The sequence below is a fragment of the Cryptotermes secundus genome, unplaced genomic scaffold, assembly GCF_002891405.2.
Source record: "Cryptotermes secundus unplaced genomic scaffold, Csec_1.0 scaffold209, whole genome shotgun sequence".
Classification (NCBI taxonomy): domain Eukaryota; kingdom Metazoa; phylum Arthropoda; class Insecta; order Blattodea; family Kalotermitidae; genus Cryptotermes; species Cryptotermes secundus.
In genome coordinates this window covers 705,808-730,466 of record NW_019727789.1, presented here as the reverse complement: position 1 = coordinate 730,466, position 24,659 = coordinate 705,808, and the positions used below count along the sequence as shown (strand labels likewise).

At 41.5% G+C, this 24,659-nt stretch overlaps 1 protein-coding gene across 2 annotated transcripts in view; it reads left to right on the top strand.

Annotated features, from left to right (window-relative positions):
- Positions 1–24,659, top strand: part of LOC111864979 (hexokinase-2) — a 68,449-nt gene that overhangs the window by 10,872 nt on the left and 32,918 nt on the right. For both annotated transcript variants that reach the window (XM_023852639.2, XM_023852640.2), the window contains exon 2: positions 438–561. In XM_023852639.2, coding sequence (XP_023708407.1) covers positions 438–561 — 124 coding nt within the window. The remainder of the gene's footprint in view (positions 1–437; positions 562–24,659) is intronic.

Sequence of the window (24,659 nt, the reverse complement as noted above, 5' to 3'; positions counted from 1 at the left end):
GTCTGGTCAAGTGGAATTTGTGGTGGACAAAGTGGCGCTGGGGCAGGTTTTCTCCGAGTACTTCGGTTTCCCCTGCCAGTCTTCATTCCATCAATCGCTCTACAATCACCCTCACTTATCATCTGGGGCTGGTACAATAGGCCAGAAGTGGCCGCAGTACAAGGGACCCCACTAGCAATAAAAAAAAGGCATGAACTTTCTTCGCCTGCTCAAACACTGGGATCGTGTGTTCAAATGACGATGTCTGTGTGTGTCTATTCTGTCTTTATGTTCTGTGTATAGGTAGAGGCCTTGCGACGGGCTGATCCCCCGTCAAAAGAGTCTATGCCGATTGTGTATAGGATCAAGAAACTGAAAAAGCGGCCAAGGCCTACAAGGGCTGTAGAGCCATAGATAGATAGAGGTGTGCTAACCTAAGATTTTTTCCGTATCTGCAGAGGCATTGAAGGTTGGAACAAAATGGCTTCTCCCACATCGCGCCCTGAGCCCGCCCTTTCTTGGCTGGACAGTGCTATCCGGGTGAAGCCTTTGCAACTCGCTGACAGCTGGAAGAAGCAACAGGTAGGGCCACATAACGTACGTCACTTCCTCTTCCTGTATAGCCATGCTTGTCCATTGTAACTAAACTTGGCACAGAGCATATTCTTACCTCATTCTTTCTAAATGACGGAAATTGAACCACCACATATACTCTATAAGTATTCATAGAGCCAAGCGAAGATGGTTCAGTCAGTATATCGACGGGCTACGGGCTGGAAGACCTGAGATCGATTCCCGGCTGGGGAACAAGATCTTCTTGTACTCCACAGCTTCCAGCCCATCTCTGGGGCTCAGAAGCTTCCTCTCCAATGGGTGCCGGTGTCTCTTTCGCGGGGGATAAAGCGGCAGATCGTGAAGCTCACCACGTACCGTCACCTGATGCCGAGGTCAAGAATCGTGGAGCTATAACTCCACACTTTTGTCGTAGCGTCGTGATTAGTTAATTACGCTCAGGAATAAATTTTCCTTTTACTCAATCATCAATTTATGTACTCATTCAACTCTCCTCCAAGAAGATGGGGCGCCGCCACATTTCTGCCACCATGTTGGGGATCACGTGGGCAGAGATGGCTGGGAGAAGGATCGGCAGAGATGGACCAATTGCTTGGCCTCCTAGGACACCAGATTTAACCCCAGTGGATTTTTCCTTGTGGGCTTATGTGAAGAACATTATCTACCAGGTTAAGATCAACGAGCTTCAACACCTGAAAGCCCACATAAGGGACGCTGTGGCTACGGTAACACCAAACATGCTTCAAACAACGTGGAACGAAGCCGAATATTGTCTGGATATTTGTCATGCCACAAAGGGAGCCCACACTGAAATTTATTTAGAAAGTTATATGTTCAGAAAAAAATGATAATTCCCCTTTGTATTAGTGTAACCCATTAATGTGTATAATATATGATTTCTGAGATATAATTATTTTATTTTGGATACCTTTCATCCGGACATTCTGTATTTCTTGCTGCTGTCCATATGCACTTATCATAGTATTTCTGTTTATACAAGTTCACCGGCAGACACATTTCAGCTTGGTCGGCCATCTTCGTGATATTTTGTCCATTGCTGCCAGTGGCATGTTTAGCCCTTTTGTTCATCTCTTTTTGACGGCTTTTCCAAAAAAAAAGTGTATTGTTTTTATTTTCTCCATAAAGTCCACATCGGTTCTGGGACCCACCCAGCCTCCTATCCAATGGGCAACAGGGGCTCTATCCAAGAATTTTAAGGGTCAGGGGCATGAAGCTGACTAATCACCTTCATCCGTTTCAAACTAAAACATAATGGAGTTATAACTCTACTCCTCTTTATGCCTTCATGTTGTGATGCTTAATTACACAATTAAGTACAAGAGACACATTTAACTTCCTGTCGTTACAGATTTCAGATTCATTGATGACAGATGAATATTTCATATGCTCTCATGCATAATTTTTAACTGGGAATGGACAATGTCATTCATTATGCTGTCTTCTTGACTTTAATGCAGTATCATTATTATTATCATGTCAGGCATGGAACCGTGTGTTCTGCTATGATATCTCTTCAGTAGTCTTAAACTCTTAGGCTGTTTCCCTTAATTCCTCTTTCTCCTAGCTTTGTACATGGTAAACTATTTTAGTACTTATGATCTGAGATTCTCGCAACGGTGATTATGAAGATTTCTGTCTTTTGCGCTTGCTACCTGCGTCAAGCTGGTTTCTTGCGTTGCTTCTTTTAGACTCTGAAGTTGGCGGCGACATGTTCCTTCGAAACGTCGAAACTATACGGCGTTATATCCCAGAGGATAGTACTCTATTGGTATTCTTCTCTTTTATGTTCTTTTACATGCTGTTTGCAATAAGGTCGGTAACCTTTTACACAATACATAAATTAATAAACTAATTCATTGGAGCTGATTTCTTCATGAGAAGCTGCAAGTCGCTCTGCTACTCAAGAATTTACAAACATTTTGTGGAAACCGAAGGTTCATTATCATGTTCACAAGAGTCCTCCACTTGTCCCTGTCCCAAGCCAGATCAATCCAGTCCATACTATCCCATCCTATTTCTGTAAGATCCATTTTAATATAATCCTCCCACATAAGTCTATGTCATCCTAATGGTCTCTTTCCTTCTGAATTTCCCACTAACACTCTATGCATTCCCCTTCACGCGTGCTATATGCCGTGCTCATCGCATCTTCCTTGACTTGATCATTCTAATTTTACTTGGAGAAGGGTTCAAGTTATGAAGCTCCTCATTATGAAATTTTCTCTAACCTCCTGCAATTTTATACCTCTTCAGTCAAAATATTCTTCTCAGTACACTGTTCTTAAACACGCTCACTCTATATACTCCCTTAATATCTGGGACCAAGTTTCACACCCATACAAAATTGTCACAGGAATTAAATTTGTCAACTTGGTGACTCTTCAGTCTCTGACAATACTGCTTCGATACGATATAATCCCAACGCGAAGCCTCAACTTGAACAGACCAATACAACACAGAAATTTGCGCGTTGACATTCATCTGTCATCTAGACGTCGAGCTCTGTGTTGGAGAGACTGTAAGCCCTTTATTCATAAGAGCAGAGAATATTAAATGTGTTTAGCTTATTAACAAAGAGGAAGAACCGAACTGAAGTGGTTTAAAAAAGTGCAGAATGACATTAAGGCAGAGGCCATATAGTGGAGAAGAATTGGATTCTGTTGTAAATGAAGCCACGCTTCTTAGATTACCGTAGACTAGTATGTGCCTTATTAACTCTACGAAATTTACACATCGGATTGAAGCTATAAGAAATTAACTCAAAATCCTTTCACATATGCAATATTCGAATGTGGACGTAGCTGAAAATAACTTGCTTTTAGAAGCACAAACACAGATCACTTAAAATGAGAGCTCAAGGAATCAGAGATATCAACGTTATATGAACTTATTTAAGGGCATATCAAAACTGATTAATAGAAAGTTAAAAGTTCAAGGAGTTGAACCTTAGACGTCGACAGTGATAATATGTGCCATAGCAAGAAATTCTGGATAGAACTTGCAACTTCCACTTACCTTCAAATGCTTCAGTCCATGATCAGAGGATAGCGCAGCCTATAAATTCATAATTATATAATTATTATTTCCTTTATGAGTATAACTTCCACTAGTACGTATAATATTTGTCAGATATAACCTCAAAGTTTCGCATCATCGCCATGTTTGTAATTGTTAATATACAGAAAATTTTCATGCTAGATATAGGTATGTTTATCTACCTATATATCAAGGTAAAATGCCAAACTTTAATGGTTCGTTCGGGTCCGAGATCCTTGGTGCTCGAGATCATATTTTACTGTCTCAAATTCGAGACTTCCCTTTTCGTCGCCTCCTACGACTCGCAGGGTCAAGGTGGAGGTATTCGAACCCGCCTCCACACGGGCCTGCTGTGAAGAAGATAATACTCTAACATGCAGAGCTAGGAAACGGCTGGGTAAACACATTTCCTAGGTAACAAAGTCAACTATAGAACTTCGATTACTAGGGTTTTGTTACACGAAGTGTAAATTTAACTGGTTAAAAACCGATATCCACGACAAAGAACTGTTCAAAGCACAGTAACGGCTAAGAACGCAATTACTGTACTGTTGAAAGAGCTAACTTCTACACGGTTCGCCGAAACATAACAGGAGAGTTTGCCAGAAGAATTAATTACGGGATTGCGGAATTACTTAATCACTGACTTGTGGAATTAAGGAATTGGACTTGGCTTCTTACATACTTAAATCACTGAATTCGTTCCAAGAACATCCAAGAGTTGAAGTTGTGAAGACTTTACTTTATGTTTTATTGTTCCAGTAATCTTTTGAAGTTTTATAATTATCTGTAGTTGCTCCTGGTGCCTGTCCAATACATAGATTTATCTAATCCGGGAACCCATTATTAGTCATGTAACCAGCATAACTGATAACATCATGTCCCTGTTTGTAATCGAGCCTCCGTTCCTCGGTCGCCCATCCCGTACACTAGCTATTATACTGAGTGGCATTATGATCTTAAAACCGAAACTTATATACAGAGATCACTTAACCGCCTGTACACTGTACCAAATAAATTAATCGTATAAAATTACGAAAATTGTCATATTTGTCGAGAATCAAACACGGCACAAAATCTCAGGATCTTACGTTAAATGGCAACAGTCTCTCTCCGTCCTCACAAGTTCGCATAGCAGCCATGTTGTTCTCATCAGTTTTGGGGAATTAAGAGCGGCTTCTGTCAGCATGAGATTTGCATCGATCTCTAGGCTTCTTAACTCATGAAGACGTGTAAAAGAATGGAGGTATAGCTCCACCATTTTTAATGTCGGCCCTACCTTCACGCTTCTGCGGCTTTACCCCCGGAGAAACAGCCCCCGGTACTCATTGGATAGGAGGTTGAATGAGCCCCACAGCCGATCTGGAAGTTTAGCCGAAGAGGAAAATATCTTGCCCCTTCCGAAATCGAACCCCAATTTCTCAGTCGCCCAGCCTGTAGCCTAGTCACTATATCGACTGAGTTATCGTGGCTCCACAAGCGTCAGTATTGTTGACAGAAACGGAGAGACGCTACGGCGGCGTCTAAGCCCATGTCAGCATGAACTTGACTATGCTAAGAATGAATGCTTCTCTTTTGCATATGCTGCCATGATTCACAGATGAAAACTCCGTGGCTTTAGTCGAGAGACTACCCCTTGTCAGCGAAGTCAGTGCCAACTTTAGCGGATAAAGGTGGTCAGCGCAACGGATCCCCACTGTCGTTAATTTCGGTTTTCTAGACCGTAGCCACTATTTTTCCATTCAAGTAGCTCCTCAATTATCCTCACGAGTCTGGATGGATCCCGTTCCAGACCAACTACTTCTCAGAAAATCTTGTAGCGCTGGCAATCAAACCCGGTACCTCTGGATCTGTATGAAGCCAAGAACTCTGACCACTAGACCACAGAGTCGGTCCACAAATAAAAACGGAATAATATATTTGCGATTAAGTGAGGCTTCTACTAATCATGCTTTCGGAGCAACTTTTAACCTTTTAACCCTTTTTCTTTCTTCCTTTTTGCACTGCTTTGCATAATCCGTGTAAGGCAACTAAACATGGTTAGCAGAGTAATCGGGCTAGAAAACATCCGGTTCTATTCCAGTATGTCTCTGACACGGAAATTGGGAAAAGTCAATACAGCCAGTCACAGAAATTTCTTGTTTACAGCTTTCCCAGTCATGCGTTTATCGTAATAAGAGTAATTTTATTTTCACTAAATAAGTTAAAGACAATTTTATATTAGATTAAATTTACGATATGATTTCAAGCATTTCCAGACATTGAACTAATCTAGATTGAAAGGGCTTCAGGATCGTTTCCAGTGATCTCCTGTTCTCGTAGTTGAAATTTCGAGGTCCACCACTAGAGATAAGCGCCTAGTTTGCTTTGTATAATTAAGTATGTAGTTAAATATTTACTTGTTTTGATAATATTGGTGCTGAGTTTCTGATATATGTAGTTAATTGACGAGTTTGTAAGTTATTTGTGGATTTTTACCAACTGCTGATTTTGCATATTGTCGAAATAAAAGTTTTACTTAACCGACCAAAATAGTAAAGGACCACGCCATAGCGCAATTGGTTGAGGCAGTATGCTGCAAGCCGGAAGGTCGTGGATTCATTTCCCGATGTGGTCATTAGATTTTGACCTAATCCTTCCAGCCGCACTGTGGCCCTGCAGTCGACTTAGCCTACAAGAGAAATGAGCACAAGGAATCTTTCTGGGGTTAAAAGGCGGCCGGCGCATAAGGCTGACAAACTCACAGCCACCCGTAGGCCTCGACGCCTCACGATCCTACGGCTCTTCACGGCCTGTTATTGGCATATATTTACTTTTTTTACCTTACCAAAATAGTAAAATAGTTTGTGAATATATTCCCTTAATATCGTTAAAAGATTGTTCAACAGATGTCACTGGTTCACCGTCTCACTTGCAACGCGTCCTTTTACAACTTATTTAAAAGTTTCTTGTATACACAGAATGCGTATTTTAACCCATATTTTAAAGCTGCTATACATTGCACTACATGTTTCGAGCGACGTTGGTCATCATCAGGTGTTTAAAATTGTTGGTGGAAACTACTCTGCTTCCGCTTTGTGGCTCCCATCTGCGAACTCGTGTATTGCATGGTGTTGGGAGTCTCTTCCTGTTCTGTTGTGTGTCTAGACTACGAGTCTTCAATGTACAGAACCTTTAAATAAGTTTAAAAGACACATTATGTGCTAGAAGGACGCGTTTCACGTAAGACGTTGAACCATCTGTTGAACATCTGTTGAACAATAAATGATGTGCAGCAGGCTACTACAATATAATATTAAAGTCGTTAAAGCATGTTCTCTATTTCCTGCGGGAGCCGGGATAGCTCAGTCGGTATAGCGACCGGCTACGGGCTGGACGACCGAGGGGTTGGAGTTCAAGTCCCGCTAGAGTTAAGAATTTTCCCTTCTGCAAGTCGTCAAGACCGGCTTTGGAGTCCACCCAACTTCCTATCCAATGGGTACCGAGGGCTCTTTCCTAGGGGGTAAAGCGACCGGTGCGTGAACAAGACCACTCACTTCCAAATAATGCCGAGGTCAAGAATATGTGGATCTATACATCCACTCCCCCATACTCCGTGATGGCGTAGTGCTTAATTAATTCAGCACAGGAACACCTTTGCCTATTTAATTTTTCCTTTCCGTTTTCTGTGATTTTATTTATTTTTAACAATATAGAATAAGTTTGCTTTCATTTAACACACACTTAAAATTACAACTTATTTTGTCAACACGCATTTGGACCGTTGCTTCCAATCTTCAAGGTAACTTGGTAATTGTGTGAAAAGTGGTTTCTTGTCCTTAGGGCATATGAAGAAATCGTAGACGTTTAACCTTGATTTACATGCTGTCCGTATCATTCAACGTATGTCGCTTGAGATGTAATTTATAATTACTTTCCAACTTAAAATTATCTGTTAGAAACTTTTGCAAATCAAAATTCGATGGAGACTAAAAACGCATATTTTTCGTACGTCTCAAAATTAATTCCTTCTCTACTGATACAAGAGCCTTATTGAGAGTAAGGCGCTGTAGTTTTCCTCAGTCTCGAAAGGAACGGAAGTTCATCACCTCAAGAAGTATTACAGTGCTCAAGAACATATCGTACACGAGTCCTCGGAGTCGGATTGCAAGCTCTTGGCACTAACGTCAGAATATTTTCCGTAATCAAGAGAACGTTACGTTTCTTCCCATGTTCAATATTTATGTAGCAAGAACCAGAAATGCGAAACTCCACATAAAACCATTCCGAAACGCTGAAAGCAGTACTCAATGAAGATTCATGAGTTCAATACATTGCAAACTGTAAATTGTGAGCTCGGTCATCGTTTTACAGTGTTTTCTTCATTTAATTTTCATGCGTTACTTAACACGAAATGAAATACATGAAAATATTTTGGCATGTATGCTCATTGCTAGGCAACGACCGCGAAATAAGCAGCTACACAACATCCGTTGCTAAGTAACAGCTCCACAAACAAGCATATCTCCATGGCAATAAGGTGTTTTCGACGCGGTTCCTGCCGCTATTTTATAAGCAGGCACAATTAGCTGTTGCAGTTAATGACGAGTTAGTTAGTCAGAGAACTGCTGTGGTTCAGTCCTTGTGAGCTGATGCTGTTAGTAGCTTGTAGCTGAGGCACGGGGACAGTTCGGGAACCCAGGGGAAGAGGAACTCTCGCCGTTGGAAGGCGCTACCAAGTAACGACACTGAAGACGTGAATGTGGACCCTAGTGTGTGTAACAGTGTGCTGTAAATCCGGTCATCAATCCAAAACCCATCTGTAGTCACAGTACATAAAAACATATGACAATATGAGGTTATTCTCTGTCCGCCTCATGTTTCATCTTGGGAACTCCTCAGTCAATATCAATTAAATTTGGCGTTGATGGTCTACAGGAAAAAAAAAATGTGGGGCGAACTTAATTCCGGCCCACGGTGATCCACTGCGACATTTACCTTATGCTAATCCGATGCATTAATTTCATCACATTTCTCGGAAACATTTCATCCTAAGGTACATGATAAAATGTAAATGTAATAAACATTAGTAACCTTTATTTGAAATATTTTTCGGTTTAGTGCATAATCAACGAAATACTTAGAAAAATAATTTGACCAGCAACAGAAGTTACAACTCTAATATATTTTCCGATAGGTTGTTATATTTATAAGTTTGTTTCTGCACTAAATTAATTCTGGCACCAGTGAAGTATACAAAATTGCAATAACGCATACAGAAACTCACCGTTCTTCCAACTGGATTGCACCTTCCAAATTTTGTTTACGATGCCACAGAAGCTAAATAACATCTACTCTGAAAAAGTCGTTAAATAAACAAATAGCCCATATTTATTTGTTACTGTCAGAGACAGAATTCTGACTGGACGACCGGAGTTTTGTCCCGGAACGGATATGTTTCTCTCTTCGCCGCCATGGGACCCACCCAGCATCCTCTCCTCTTACTATTTCAAGAGATCTTTCTGCTGGGGTAAATCAGCTGGAGCCTGAATGTGATCATTCGCATCTTTTACTACATCCACTCTCAAGGTATGGGGTTTAGACACAAGGGTCTCTTTACCTTTTGTTTTTAAAACCGAATATGTACAAGTATTCGTTTATCGTTTTTACTGGCAGTATTGCCATATGCGCCAGTCACAGTGGCTCACTCGAACGCTGACATCGTGGGTTCGAATCCAGCTCAAAGCATGGATGTCTGTGTACGTTTATTCTATGCTTGTGTTGTCCTGTGTTTAGGTAGCGGCATTGCGACAGGCTGATCGCTCGTCCAAGGAGTCCTAACGTCTGTGAAAAATGATTAGGGAACTGAATAAGAGGCCTGGGCCCTGAATGGGCTGGAAAAGCAATTACCATGTACGCATAATTGGAAGGAAGTTTTGCCGGTCGATATTGAAAGTTGGTTCTCGTATGCGGACTAGGACGTATTAGTGCTTAAAGCACGTGTTTTGTTTTATGAAATGCGTCACGGTCATGACGCAATAAAAGTTGAGGATGTCATGGCTCTCCGGCCGGTCTGTCTAGCGACAGCTGAAAACACTTGTCTGCAGTATTCCACGGCAGCAACCGAAGTCGGTTATTCCAAGTGCTCACACAGAAATAATCCGTTCGTATTCTCGGAAGTTAAAACTGATCATTTTAGAGCAAAACGAAATCAAAAGCTACGTTTAATTTGATTTGATTTATTTACACGTATATTCTTTACAACAGCATACAAGTCAATTATAAGCAGGAATGAAAGGAAAACTGGTATTAAAAACAGGTAGAAATTCAATAAAATCAATTAACAACTACCAATAACTCGAGAACAGGATAAAATATGTGAAGTGAAACCTAAACAGTCTAGACCGAAGAAGAGTTAGAAATTAAGTGACTAGTCTTTAAGAGGATGAAAAAATCAGCGAAATAAAGCAATCTTAAAATAATAATAATAATAATAATAATAATAANCTGAACATACAGTCTAGCGAAGAGAAATTGTAGGTAATGTTACGAACTAGACCCAATAGTTTCGCACATTGAGAGAAAATGTAATTGACCTGGTCATGGAAATATAGCTTAGCATCAATAAACACTCCCAGGTCTTTTACAGAATCGGTCCGGGCTATTGACGTTTGAAAAAGTTTATAATCGTAGATAAGTAAGTTGGTTTTCCTGGTGAAGGATATAACTTTAGTCTTTCTGATGTTGAGTTTCATACAGTTTGCAATGCACCAACCTTGTATAGAGTTAACGTCAGACTGTAGTAGATAGCAGTCATGAGGGGAACTAATGGCTCGGTAAATTTTGATGTCATCAGCAAAAAGCAGACACTTAGAATGGGCAACAGCATCACACATGTCATTAATAAACACATTGAAGAGAAGGGGTCCCAAGACAGATCCCTGAGGTACACCTGAGAGAACTTCAAAGGGTGAGGAAAGAACACCAGAAACACGGACCTGGGATTTCCGGTTGGATAGGTAACTGTGAAACCAGCTTACATAACCACCAGAAAATAATAGTAGTAATAATAATTATAATAGAAATAATAATAATTCAATTCAGTTTCAGTGGAGGGCTACTAAGGCAACAAAAATAATGTGTTTTCCTTACCCCCTCGCCATTGGTTCTAATAAATAATAGTCTAACACACACCCACATCTCATGGTGCCCCGTACTGATCACTGGATTAGGGCCTTGCAGGCTCTTAAGGATGGAGAATTTCCTGACAATCTAAGCAACTATTGCCTTCAAAAGAAAGGCCATGCTTCATGGATTATGCTCGATATGTCCACGTATTTACGTATATTTCACGTACTTGAAGACACCTGTGTGATATTTAACTCTTTAAAGCCCAATCATCACGGTATCACCTGCTTTAACGTACTAAAATTCTACAGTGTATTTATGTGTTTTATATGGTTCTCGCAATAAGCAGCGATTGTTCCCCTAAACACCTCTGTATCGAATACATAATGTGTTTCCTGTGAGGTACGAGCTGAATGTTTATATATAATTTATAAGAAATTAACGCTTGAGAGTCTTAATCTCCTGAAGGTACTGAAAGTTCCAATCATGTAGAAATATGTGCGATAAAATTCAAATTTACTTCGTGAAGAAAACAAGCAATTTATGATAACAGATTGACAGTTTGTAACATCTGTTAAGAGCTCTTCGGATTTGACGCTGCGGTTGCGACAGCCTTCGCCTTCATTTTTATGGAAATAAAGCTTAAGATGAAGGCATTATATGGATGAATGTTGTTTCGAGCCCATAAACCGACAAGGGAAAATCTGCTTTGAAATACATCCGGAATGTATTGCGTGTATAAGAAAATACTGAACACACAGCTGCTTTCCATTTAGTTACGTACGATTAATTGATAAGTTACGACATTGTAATGAAATATACATATTTCAAAGCCTTTAGTGCAGAAGTGGCCTTTGACAATGTTCAGATGTTAGGCCGTAAATAGCTAATGTAATGTACGCCGAAGTTTCAGCAGGAAATCTGAAATGGTAGAGAGAAACATCTATTTCACTCTACCCGCAAACTTTTGCACTAACTTTGCCGACAAGCTGCGGCCGCTCGGTCGGTATAGTTCGCTTGCGGACTACAGGCCATGGAGTTTGTTTCTTTTAATACCGAAGAAATTATTTGGCTGTAGAAAATTCCATAATGAAAATCTCCATTATTTGTACTGTTCACAGCATGTTATTAGGATGGTCAGTTCAAGCAAATAAAATGGGCCTGATTTGTACCACACATGGGAGAAATGAGATGTACGTCATAAAGTGTGTAAGTCAGAATACTGTAACATGTGTATCCGTTGTTAAGAAGAGCTAGGTAAACACGTTTCCGCGTAGAAAAATTGTTGGCCAACAGTAAGAAAAAAGTTTTCCATTGTTAAGCAACGAGCAGTAAACAAGTTTCGTCGACAGTACAGGCCGTGTTTTCTATGCGGTCAGTGCTGAGCCTATATAAGAAGCAGTGAAGGCTGTTCGAGACGATTCGTAAGGAAGACGTCTAATGCAGTTCATCAGTTGATATGTTATAATTGTTTGTGTGTCATAGATACGGCAATCTCTAAAGTGTAATGACTAATTGCAGTTACGACGTGCGAAATTATCCAATAAATCGAGTTATCAAATTCCGAACCCATTATCTACTGTCGCTCTACCAGCATATACGCGACAATACCTTAAAGTAATGGGTCACTTGGAAGGCCTAGGCATAGATGAGACATTAATAATAATAATAATAATAATGTTAACCATAGAGAAATGGGATGGTGTGGACTGGATTTATCTGTATGGAAATGGGGTCTAGTGGCAGGGTTTTGTGCGCACGGTAATGAACCTGTGTGTTCCATAAATTGCTGGGAATCTCTTGAGTAACCGAGCGACAGTTAACTATTCAGGAATGAGTCTCCTACATGTAGCGAGTTGTGTAACAGAAATGTAAGTTACTAACAAACAGGTGGCCCCCATGACGCATTTAACACAACAGTAAACTGTAAAAATATTACCTTGCTTTATGATCTCTATTGGAAATAGGTCTATGTGCTTAACGCAAAAGGCAGTCATGTTATTGGCCAAGGTTTGTGCTTATGGAGTTTTATGTCTGTGTAGTAATAGTGCATTATGCATTGTATTTCGATTTCGGAAACGCTTGGGTTTGTGTACCTTTTATCAACCATCACCCGAATGGAAATGAAGGTTACCTTCAAATTATCCACATTTCCATATTCCCCTACACGCACCCCTTGTTAGGGGCTAGAATAGTGTGTCAGATTTTAGACTCCAGTGTCAAGGGACACAATCTGATCCACTCTAGAGTCACTTTATCAACCCCAGTAGTTGATACAGAATCGTTAAGTATATTTATTGATTCTTTCAATGCCGAGTTTCATTTAGCCAAAGTTGTTTATATGTATCACTGGAATTCTTTGGTAAAACGGATCAAATATTATAACAATAGAGATCTTGTAGAAGTAGAGGTACAGCTTTAACAGATTTTTAACATTTCAAGTTATTCGTAGAAAGGAGACAGCATCTCTCGGCGAACAACCCATCCATTTCATGGAACAGTTCAAGACACAAACCATAATAGAACACATAGAGTTTCGTTATAATTATATTGTGACATGTATACCCATTGCTAGGCAACGGGTCTGTAGACACAAGCGAATTCGTAAATAATACNTTCTCACGGTCTCTTTGCTTGCAGATCTCTTATATATTTTTTCTTCTACCCTGAAGATGGAGGCGATACGTTCCTCCGAAACGTCGGTTAACACCACAGATACACGGTGCCAAATCCCAGAAGACTGCTTTCTTCAATACATATATTGCTCGGTAACGGACCAGTAAACACGCATTCTTGACCACAGAAGACGGGGTTTTCCGTGCAGTCCGTGCTGAGGAGTTATAAGAAGGCACAGTACAGAACAGTAGTCGGAAGGGAATTGGGTCGAGTTCTGGAGATGGCAGTCGAAAGTGACTGAGAAGAAATGACAATAAAGGAATTCGGCTATGAAGGACTTCATGTGTAATTTGAAGTTACAGTGAGACTGTGATAAATCCGTTGCCAGGATACGACTGGTGAAGACTGAGAGCGCTAGTGCGTGTGTAACGGTGAACTGTGAAGTGTGTAGATCAGCGATAACTCTCTGATTGCCTGTAGTTCCGATTTGTGAATGTATAAGATGCAATAAATCCAATCATCCAATCCAAAACCCGTCTATAAATCACCCCTACACGTGATAATGTGTAATAGTACAATGTAAATAGCGGAAGTCAGAAAATTTACCTATAATTTAATTACTGTTTAATGTAATTTGATCCAATTTTCGATGAAAGCCATGATTTTAATTTCTATATTGTCACATATATGTGTGATTATGACTTTGGATTCACTGACCACTTTAACACACAGCTCGTAATTACACTTAATTATAGCGCCATCGCAAGTATTTACAAACACATTTTTAGAAACTCGGCGCATGTGACTTTTACTCTCAGGAAAGGTAACTGCCCCTCAGTACACCTAGATCATGTTAACATTCAACAGCAGGATATAGTAAAATACTTAGGACTACACCTGGACTCAACATTAAACTGGAAACACCATATAGCGAAGAAGAGAAAACAAATCGAAATTAAGTTCAAGGAAATAAATTGGCTAATAGGTCGGAAATCTCACCTAACAATAGATAATAAACTACTGATCTACAAAACAATAATTAAACCCATATGGACATACGGCATTGAGCTCTGGGGATGCGCCAGCAGGTCCAACATAGAAATCATCCAGCGAAGTCAATCCAAAATACTTAGAGCCATAGTTGACGCACCTTGGTACGTGTCAAACCAAACTCTTCACACCGACCTCAAGATCCCATATGTAAGAACCGTAATCACAGACAGAATCCAAAAACATTATCAGAAACTGGAATCTCACCCCAACAACGCAATAGAAGCTCTCCTTCAACCTACACAATACAGAAGACTAAGACGAACTTGGCCAAACGATCTCCAGGAAAACTGAGGTGTAATCGATGGATTACAGCTCTTCAAGCCAACTTAGTACAATAGAATAATTATTGTACATGACAGCAAATTAGCTCATAGAATGTAAATTCAGATTGCTAATAAATGATATATAAAAAAATGTTAAGAAACAAAAATTACATACGAAAAGTAAAGCTTAAAAAGATTACGCCACATATTTGCCATTCAAATTTTTATGTGGTGTACGATGTTTTCTTGCAGAACCCTTATGTTCACTTCGCGGAATCCCATTTTGGAAACACGGGCCTAATTCATGATGATGATGATGATGATGATGATGATGATGATAGCGAGTCCCATACTCATTTCGCTCTTTAAGGAAACAGAGACACCTAGGAATGAATGCAAGTCCAAACTGCCGTGGTTGTGGAACAGATGCTAAGGCTTGTCGTTTGTAGCAGCTGTCTCCTAGCGACTGTCTTCTGCAAACGATTCAGAAGCAGAGCTGTTGTTTTCACATCCATAAATAATAACATGGTTTAGGTTGAAGGTTACCACTTAACTGACGCAGTGGTCGATTGATTTTCGTTCATCGGGTTTCGTCAACACGGACCTACGGGTCATCTCGCAAGCCACCATTTTAAGTACCTTAATATCCTTGTCAATGTCCGTAAGCACATTTATCTCACGAATTTCAAGTGTTATGTGATGTTCTGCGATGTAAAATAACAGGGTTCATGCTCTAAAATCTGTTATTCAACTAATCACAAAATGGAAATGTTATCACCTTCAAAGAGGTCCCCTCCCCGACCCCTACACAGCTCCATGCGAATTTTCCACTTGTTACACTGTCACCACCTCTGTTGTCTAGTGGTCAGAGTTCCTGGCTACAGATCCAGAGGTCCGGGTTCGATTTCCGGCGCTACAAGTTTTCCTGAGAAGTAGTGGGTCTGGAACGGGGTCCACTCAGCCTCGTGAGGATAATTAAGGAGCCGTTTCAAGGAATAGCGGCTGCGATCTAGAAAACCGAGATTAACGGCCGTGGGAATCCGTTGCGCTGACCACGTGACACCTTCTATCCGCTAAAGTTGGCACTAACTTCGCCGACAAGCGGAGGTCGCTCAGTCTGTAGAGTTTCTTGCGGACTACAGGCCACGGAGTTTCCTTTTATTCCGCTGTTGTCGTAGGGTTGATGGAGAGGAGAGGACAGGCTAATATGCCACCCCGCTCGCTGTTGCCATGGCCACAGGGAGTCCGCAACAATGAGTCCGGTTATTTTATAGCCTCTCCACGTTGTTAGGCCATAAGAAACCAGGAAACCCAAACAAAATTCGCGGTTGTCCTTGTATTTTTATATTTGCAGTTTGTTTAACGACGCTGGCAATAGCAATAGCAATAACAGACTAAATTTTCTCGAATAATTTGACAGTAACGCTAAATAAATTTAAAATTATGTGGAAGGAAGCGATCTGGCCCAACTGAAGCTCTAATCTCGGCATTTACCTGTATGGACCTAGGAAAACGACGAAATCCTCAATCAGGACAGTAGCTGGTCGAGGCCGAGGTTCGAAAAAGGTACCTCCTGAATATGAATCAGACTTGTTACTGCATGAGTTTACACGTTATATATTTCAATGTGTCACCATTCAGATTGCGTATTTAGGGTTACAAATGTTCCATCAACCTGACGGACAAGTGCGTAGCACTCTCGTTTCGCATCCGGAGGGGGAAGGGGGTCCGGTTCAAATTTCAGCCTAAGATTTGCTATCCCGACAGAAGGGGCAAATTAGGCCACGACCGCTCCATGTACGTACATTGAGTGTTCTGTCAGTTCATGTTATATAATCTGAGCTAGTGAGCTCCTGTAAATAAACAAAGATATTCAATATTTATCGTCTTGAAGTAAGAATGGCTCTACGATCCTTTGTTGGACCTAGGCTGCTTTTTCCGTTTCTTAATCATATACACAGTGGGTGGGACTCCTTGCACGGAAGATCAGCCCATCGCAAGGCCGCTACCTACACACAGAATAAACGCAAACACAGACAACCAAGTCTTGAGTGGGATTCGAACCCGCGATCCCAGCGTTCAAGAGAGAGAAGACAGTTCATGCCTTAGACCGTGAGGCTACTGTGATCCACATCGATCAAAATACTTCATTGAATGACGCTCATATTGTCTCCTTCACACAATTGCGCCTTGTCATCAGGTTTGTATTGTAGCTGACAGGACTGTAAATGTTGTCAAGGTGTACTAGTCTCCAGAGACACGCTTTACACCAAGTTTCACGAATATCGAACCGTTTGTGTTTACAGTACTGATGACGGGTTCTTGTGAAGCCTCAAATACTCATAACTACAACAACTCAATCCCTAATATCTATTTGAATAATAATAGTGCCGGCGCTACAAGCCGTAGTAGTATGAGCTAATGCCAGTATCATAAATAAACCATAAATAAATAGATAAAATACTTATGTGTAATGTGAGGCCGCGCCATAGCTTAAGCGGCGGCCCGAGTTCGATCCCGGGTCTGGTCAAGTGAGATTTATGGTGGACAAAGTGGCACTGGGGAAGGTTTTCTCCGAGTACTTCGGTTTCCCCTGCCAATCTTCATTCCACCAATTGCTCCACAATCACCTTCACCTATCATCTGGGGCTGGTACAATAGGCCAGATGTAGCCTCAGTACAAGGAACTTAGTCTCACCCCACTAGCAATTAAAATAAATAAATAATATGTGTAATGTGGGAACGGGGTTGCGTATTTGGTTGAGGCAGTATGCTACAAGCCCGAAGGTCGCGGGTTCGAGTCCCGATGAGGTGGATTTTTCAGTTGACCTAATCCTTCCAGCCACGCTATGGCCCTGGGGTCGATTCAGCCTCTAACAGAAATGAGTACAACGAATCTTTCTGTGGGGAGTAAAGGGAGGCCAGCGTGTAAGGCTAACAACCTTACCGCCATCTGTAAGCCGACTGTCTAAGGCAAATGTGGGAGCCTCGATATCACACAACCCTATGGGCCTTCACGGCCTGTTACAGGGATAGCTTTACCTTTTTATCATGTGTAATGGCAGCAAAAATCGTAATCAAGTGTTCCTGGTTTAGGCCCCGTTATGGCTCAGGGTAGGAAGCAGTGGAAGGCTCTTATGAACCTTCGGGTTCCATAAATTGCTGGGTAGTTCCTAAGTATCTGCATAATTGGCAGCTTCTCAAGAAGGGCTCAGCTCCTTGAATGAGTGAGATCCCCTCATGAGCAAGTTTTGCATCATCGATTATTTTGTTCTATAAATAAATATACGAGTACGTAGCCCTCTTTTATTCATTTGTAGCCTTTCCTAAAGTAGGCCTAGCGATCTCCTTTCTATTTCTGTCTCTATCCCCCCCATAAACTCTTGAATGTCTGAACCAATGTTTATGAAACTTGGTATGTATATCATGGCTCCTGAACCCACCTCAATGGCTTTCTTCATAAATCCCCCCCATCAGTATGTGCGTCTCTATGTGTATCCTCTCTATAGTTGCTAGGCAACGGCTCAACCGCGACAATGAATACACGCAACAATATAAGAATATTGAAGACATCGTTTTCTATACAGTCCTTGTCGTATCAAAGGAAAATAAGAAATTAATTCTTCTCAGAACTTCTTGTTTGTGCTAATGGATACATCTGGCTCGTGCAGTTAGTTCCGAAACAAGAAAAATTTGCTTCAGAATCTTAATAATAATAAATATTGTCACTTGATGGAGTGACTGTAGAGGGGTTTGGATAGCTAATCGGATTTATTGTACATTTCAATAAGTCGTGACTACATTTTATAGATCGCTACGAGAAAAACTAATGTTCTTAGTGACGGTCTTCACTGCCTTGCTTGATTACATCTTCCTACAGTGAACGAACAATAGGTATAAAAATATGAAATCTACGTTGTGTCATCTTTTTCCTCGACCAAATGGCATCTGAAAGTTCCTACGGACCCGTGATTGCTCAACAAGTAATTAAGTAAAAATTAGAACAAATATGGTTCATATTCTAGCAGACTCTTCGTTATCTATTTGCTCACTTAATTAGATGCGAGTTTCACCCAGCATCTGTAACTGGTACCGAGGTTCTCTCCCGAGAATACAGCCCTTGGAGCACGAAACTGTTGGGAATATCAGTTCCTTCTTCTGCATCCCCCTGTCAAAACATGACATCTGTGTCTCAGACCTACCGCGTTAAACTTGAAAAGAGTGTTTTAATTAGTAAATAAAATAACTTCTATGAACTTTACTTCCTAGGCTTAACGAATTCAAACGAACAGAACGATTCATCTTAAATTATATACCATGTACAGAGTGTCCCAGCAGGAATGTGCCAAACTTCGGGAGGGTGTTCCTTATGTTAAAGTATGCCGATATAACCCAAAACACCTATGTCCAAAGTTGAACGGTTACGGAGATAATGGCCCGAGAAAAGTGTGGTCTTCTGGCGGGTTCACGCACTGTACCTGTCAGCTGAGACGTCTTATCTTTGTGTGTCCTTGAGTGGTGATTCACACTAGCCGTAAGCTCATGTGCTACGTACAGAGTACGTTGCGGCTGCGTCGTGAATGGTTGGTAACTAGTTGTGCGGAGTTTCTGAAATGCCTTTTGTGTTTTCACACGTGGAATATTGTGATATGCATTTTGTGTGTGGATTTTGCGGTGGCAATGCACGTGCTGCTGTTGAAGAATACCAAAGGCGTTTTCCCGATCGAAGGATTCCATCTCGAAGTGTATTTACGCGAATTCTCTTCCGAGTGTTTCTGTGCACTCTGAAAGGGAGGTTGTACGAAAGATAAACACACGAGAGAACATTCTTGAGATGGTTCAGAGAAGTCTGCTTCTGTCCACTCGTAGAATGGCCTCTCGCATCGGCGTATCACGTATGCAGGTATGGCGAACTTTACATGATGAAGAGCTGTATCCTTACCATGATCAAAAGGTACAACATCTGGAACCAGGCGACCATGCACAGCGTATGGATTTGTGCCACTGGATAAAAGCTCATCCCGAACTGTTAAGCGTCATTTTATTCAGTGATGAGGCGTCTTTTACCCTGGACGGTGTAAATAATTTACGAATTGTGCATACGTGGTCCCATAATAATCCACATGAGATAATTGAAACGAAATTCCAAAAGAGATGTTCCGTGAATGTACGTTTAATACAGTTATGTGGTCGGCTTATAGCGCAGTCAGCCATGTTACGTCAGCGCTTGCCAGTCATGTGTCATATATAGTGCTTGGGAACCTAAGGACAATTGTGACATTGCGAGCGAGTATTTTGTACTTCAATTTTATGGCTTCATGTCACTCACAAGTTAGTTTGATGTTACGTACATTATTAACATTACAGAAACCAGATATTCCTGCCAGTTTTAATATGTATTTTGTAATCAACAAGTGTGTAACACCTGTCAAAGTTTCACACTTCTCTGGCCATTATCTCCGTAACCGTTCAACTTTGGCCATAGGTGTTTTGGGTTATATCGGCATACTTTAGCATAAGGAACACCCTCCCGAACTTTGGCACATTCCTCCTGGGACACCCTGTATATACACACATTTATTTATATATAGAAGAACTGTTGTTATAGGTTAAGTCATTTTCAAAATATTGTTACGTATTCGGGGTTTGCGTGACTAATAATAATGGGTTCTGGGTTGGATGATTGGATTCATTGGCATTTCTTTACAATTAACAATCAATTTTAACAGCTCGCAATCAATGTCTGTCTAAGACTCGCTCCATTCCTTACTGGACTGGAAGCATCTTCTCTTCCACTGTGACGAATGACGAAAGACGAATCTCTGCTCACACACTGAACTCTTCAGAATTCTCTTACAACTTCCAGACGACCCGAATAGGGGCCACCACACAAAGCAAAGTCAAAGTCACATTGCGACTGACGGCCAGTCAGTAAGTCTTGGTTCCGAGCCTCATATCTCATGACCAGATATTTATTACTGTTTGACAGTTATGGTCTTGTTTCTGTGGGGCTCCCTCTCTGACGAGAGGACGGGCCTGTCTTTTATATATGCTGCTGGTCCTTGCCAGCGCAGTCTTTCTCCGGTCCGAGTCCCTTGGGACTCGCTACCACATTTTACGGTCTCAAATTTGAGACTTCCTTTTCGTCGCCTCCTACGACTCGCAGGGTCACGGCGGAGGTATTCGACCCTGCCTCCACACGAGTGATCTTATGAACATTTCAAGATGAAGTCTGTTGAAAATTGCCATGTAATTTGACCACACACATACACAGAATTTGATAAGTGCATTCTATAGTGTGGCGTGGTATAGATTGGTATCAGAATGTCACTTTTCTTATTTTACATAAGGAAGAAAATTTGTATTGAATCATCTCTACCTTTTTTTTCACTGATTCTACCGCCCCCTTGGGCCCTGGCTTCTGATTTCAGTTTCATGATCATTTTACAGACAGTAGGACTCCTTGGTCGAGTGATCAGCTCGTCGCAAGGCCGATACAAACACAGAATAAACATATACAGATACCAAACATCCATCACTTGTGTGGGATTCGAACCCACGATTGCAGGCTTCCGAACGAGCGAAGATAATACGTGCCTTAGACCGCTCGGCTACCGTGACCGCCATCATCTATACTAACTGTACCAAAAACATAACTGTAAATTATTTATCAGCCAATTACTGTTGTATTTTCGTTAGATTGTGTGACCTTGAGAGTGAACTATTTTAAATCCTTGTTTAATAGAGCGCAAAAGAGATAAGCATAGATAAAAAATTAGTTCCTGATATGTTTATTATGAATAGTAGCTATAGACCTACTGTGCGCTCCGGTGGGAAAGCCTATCCTCCCCCATCTCTCGTCACATGGAGAAATGAGGAAAATCTTGCGTTCATTTAGAAAGCGCGTCTCTCCACATGTTTTCTCATAATATGGGAACGCCTGCCCAGTGTCCACTTACGTACACACTCTTTCGCCTCACGGCCTGTCATCAAGGTCATTTGGCCTCCAGCTTGCTTACTACACAGAAACTTTTCCAGATCACACATAAAATATTGGGGTACGCAGTAGTATAGTTGGTTGAGGCACTAAGTTACAAGCCGGAAGGTCGCTGGTTCGATTCCCGATGTCATTGGATTTTTTCCAATTGACATAATCCTTCAAGCTTCACTATGACCCTGAGGTCGCCTCAGCCTCTAACAGAAATGAGTACCAGGAAGCTTCCTGGGGGTTAAAGGGCGTCCAGCGTGTAAGGCTGACAAACTTACCGCCATCTGTGAGCCAATTGTACTAGAGAAAATGTGGGAGGCTCCACGTCTTGCAACCCTATGGACCTCCACGGCCTCTTACAGGGGTAGCTTTTATTATATTCCTTGTATACATATTACAGAGCACACACAAAAGCATATACTTTATGTGCGATGTAAGGAAGATTCAACAATAATTTCGGCTATACGTGATTTTTTTAGACCGCAATCCACGCGTAAAGTGTGACTCCACTGTGTCATGAAACAAGTGAGCATCCAACGGCATGGTATAGGATCTCACTAGAAAAGTGAGTCACCGTCAAAAAATTCCCTTATTACTGATTTTAGATTTCCACGGTGGTTAGTTGTTGGTTTTAATTCTATTATTGGGATTTTACACAGTGTTAATGTGGGCGATGTTACCGACGTTTCAGAGGCACATACTATCTGCGTCTTCAGGTTCGAAGTCTGTAGATTGCGAGTTTCTGTGTGCGTATATATCACTGCGTTTTGAAAGGCGTCGGGTGGAAAGGGGGTATAGAGTGGGGATTGGTGCCTTGTCTGGACCAGGATAATTATGCAGATGGCCCTCCTAAGGGCTCAGGAGTGAATAAGAAATCCAGTTGGCAACTTAAGTTCTTGATCGGCCGAAACTTCGGTAGCATCGCCATATCCACAAATTGTAACAACTCGAGACCAGAAATTCCCTACTTTCGTGAAATCTGAAGTTTCATTGCCTTCACTATATAATTGTTCTCTTCACAAATTATCAGGGTAATCAAATAAAGGATAGAGATATAGGATGGGCTGGCCTTTTAGTATACATAGTACAGATGACAGATGCTTTCAGAACTGTAGTTAAGAAAGTAAGCGAGTAAAAAGTAAAGTAAAGCTATCTCTGTAACAGGCCGTGGAGACCCATAAGCTTGTGAGATGTCGAGGTTACCACATTTTCTAGACAATCGATTCACAGACGGCGGTAAGGTTGTCAGCCTTACTCGTCGGCCGGCCTCAAGATTCCTGGTACTCATTTCTGTTAGAGGCTGAGTCGACCCCAGGGCCATAGCGCGGCTGGAAGGATTAGGTCAACTGAAAAATCCAGTGACCTCATCGGGAATGAAAGCCATGACATTCCGGCTTGTAGCATAGTGCCTCAACCAACTACGCTACCGCGTGCCTCCACTGTAGTTATGAAACCTGAGAGAAATAGAACATTTAGCAGACCGAAGCGTAGATGAAAAAATTATGTTTTGAGATTAATTTACGACACGGTCAGTATGGAAATTATGTAGGGCCTAACGGTAGGTTGATAGGTAAATGACGAAAAGTATTTGGAAGGAAGCGGTCGTGGCCTAATCGAGGTCTGTCCCGCAAGTTTCCTGTGGCGGAACTGAGAAGAGTTACGAAAACGGTGTACCTGTCAAAACCAGAGAATCATCGGTACTTCAGTTCGGGCGGGGTGAGTGTCATGTCTAGTTATGGTGTGAGGATGCTGGATGGATTCATGGGGGTCAAAGTGCGGTCTGTTTGCAGTCTCTTGTGATTGTGGTAATGCATTTTCGAGTTTCATGAAAGGCTGGAATAACCGATCACAGGGGCCGCGTGGTCTAAGGCAAGAAACCATCTTCGCCCTCTCGAAAACTGAGATCTTGGGTTCGAATCCTTCTAGAGGCATGGATGTATGTGTGCGTTTATTTTGTGTTTGTGTTGTTCTGTGTGTAGGTAGCGGCCTTGCGTTGGGCCGATCCCCCGTACAAGGAATGCTACTAACTATGTATGGATTAAGAAACTGACAAGTTACCAAGGTCCGCAAGATCCATAGATAGAAAGGCTGGAATATCTTGGGCAGCTGAGCAACTACTGCGAGCATCTTCTCAAGAAGTTCTCTGTTCCAGCAGTTCAGTGAAGCGTTAGGAATGTGTCTTTGAGATTATGTGAGTTATTGCGTTTTGATGAATAAATATATTTTCACGGTAGAGAAAGGCAGTATATTTCTTAAAAGTAATTAAAACTGTTTGTTTTCTGTGCGTTATTTTTGTCTCAGAATTAATCGATACTCGAGGTCAGATCGTTTTCAGAACATCGAATAGCTTGCGAGAGTTTGCCTGACGTACATAATATTTATGAGCCATAACACCTTGAAATACTATGGCGATATCAAACTAAAGCTATCGATTTTCAAGCTTTCGATACTTGAACCTCATTATTGCAACTGTGACATCCTGTAAGTATGAAGAATGCAGTCTTCTGGGATTTGGCACCGTGTATATGTGGTGTTAACCGACGTTTCGGAGGAACGTATCGCCCCCATCTTCAGGGTTGAAGAAAAAGTATAAGTAAATCTGCAAGCGACAACACCGTGAGACACGATAAAGCAGACTAAAGAGTATACCGTTAGAGCAGAGAGGGAAGGGGATGAACTGCAAGTGAACAAGTGAAAGCAGTGGTGTGGGAGGGGTGGGGGAAGGGAGCCGGGACAAGCGATTTTGTGTAGGGGAGAGATAGCAAGGTTAACTGGCTGGGCTTTAACTGTGAGCTGAGGGGGGGGGGTGTTATTTATCTCTCCCCTACACAAAATCGCTTGTCCCGGCTCCCTTCCCCCACCCCTCCCACACCACTGCTTTCACTTGTTCACTTGCAGTTCATCCCCTTCCCTCTCTGCTCTAACGGTATACTCTTTAGTCTGCTTTATCGTGTCTCACGGTGTTGTCGCTTGCAGATTTACTTATACTTTTTCTTCAACCCTGAAGATGGGGGCGATACGTT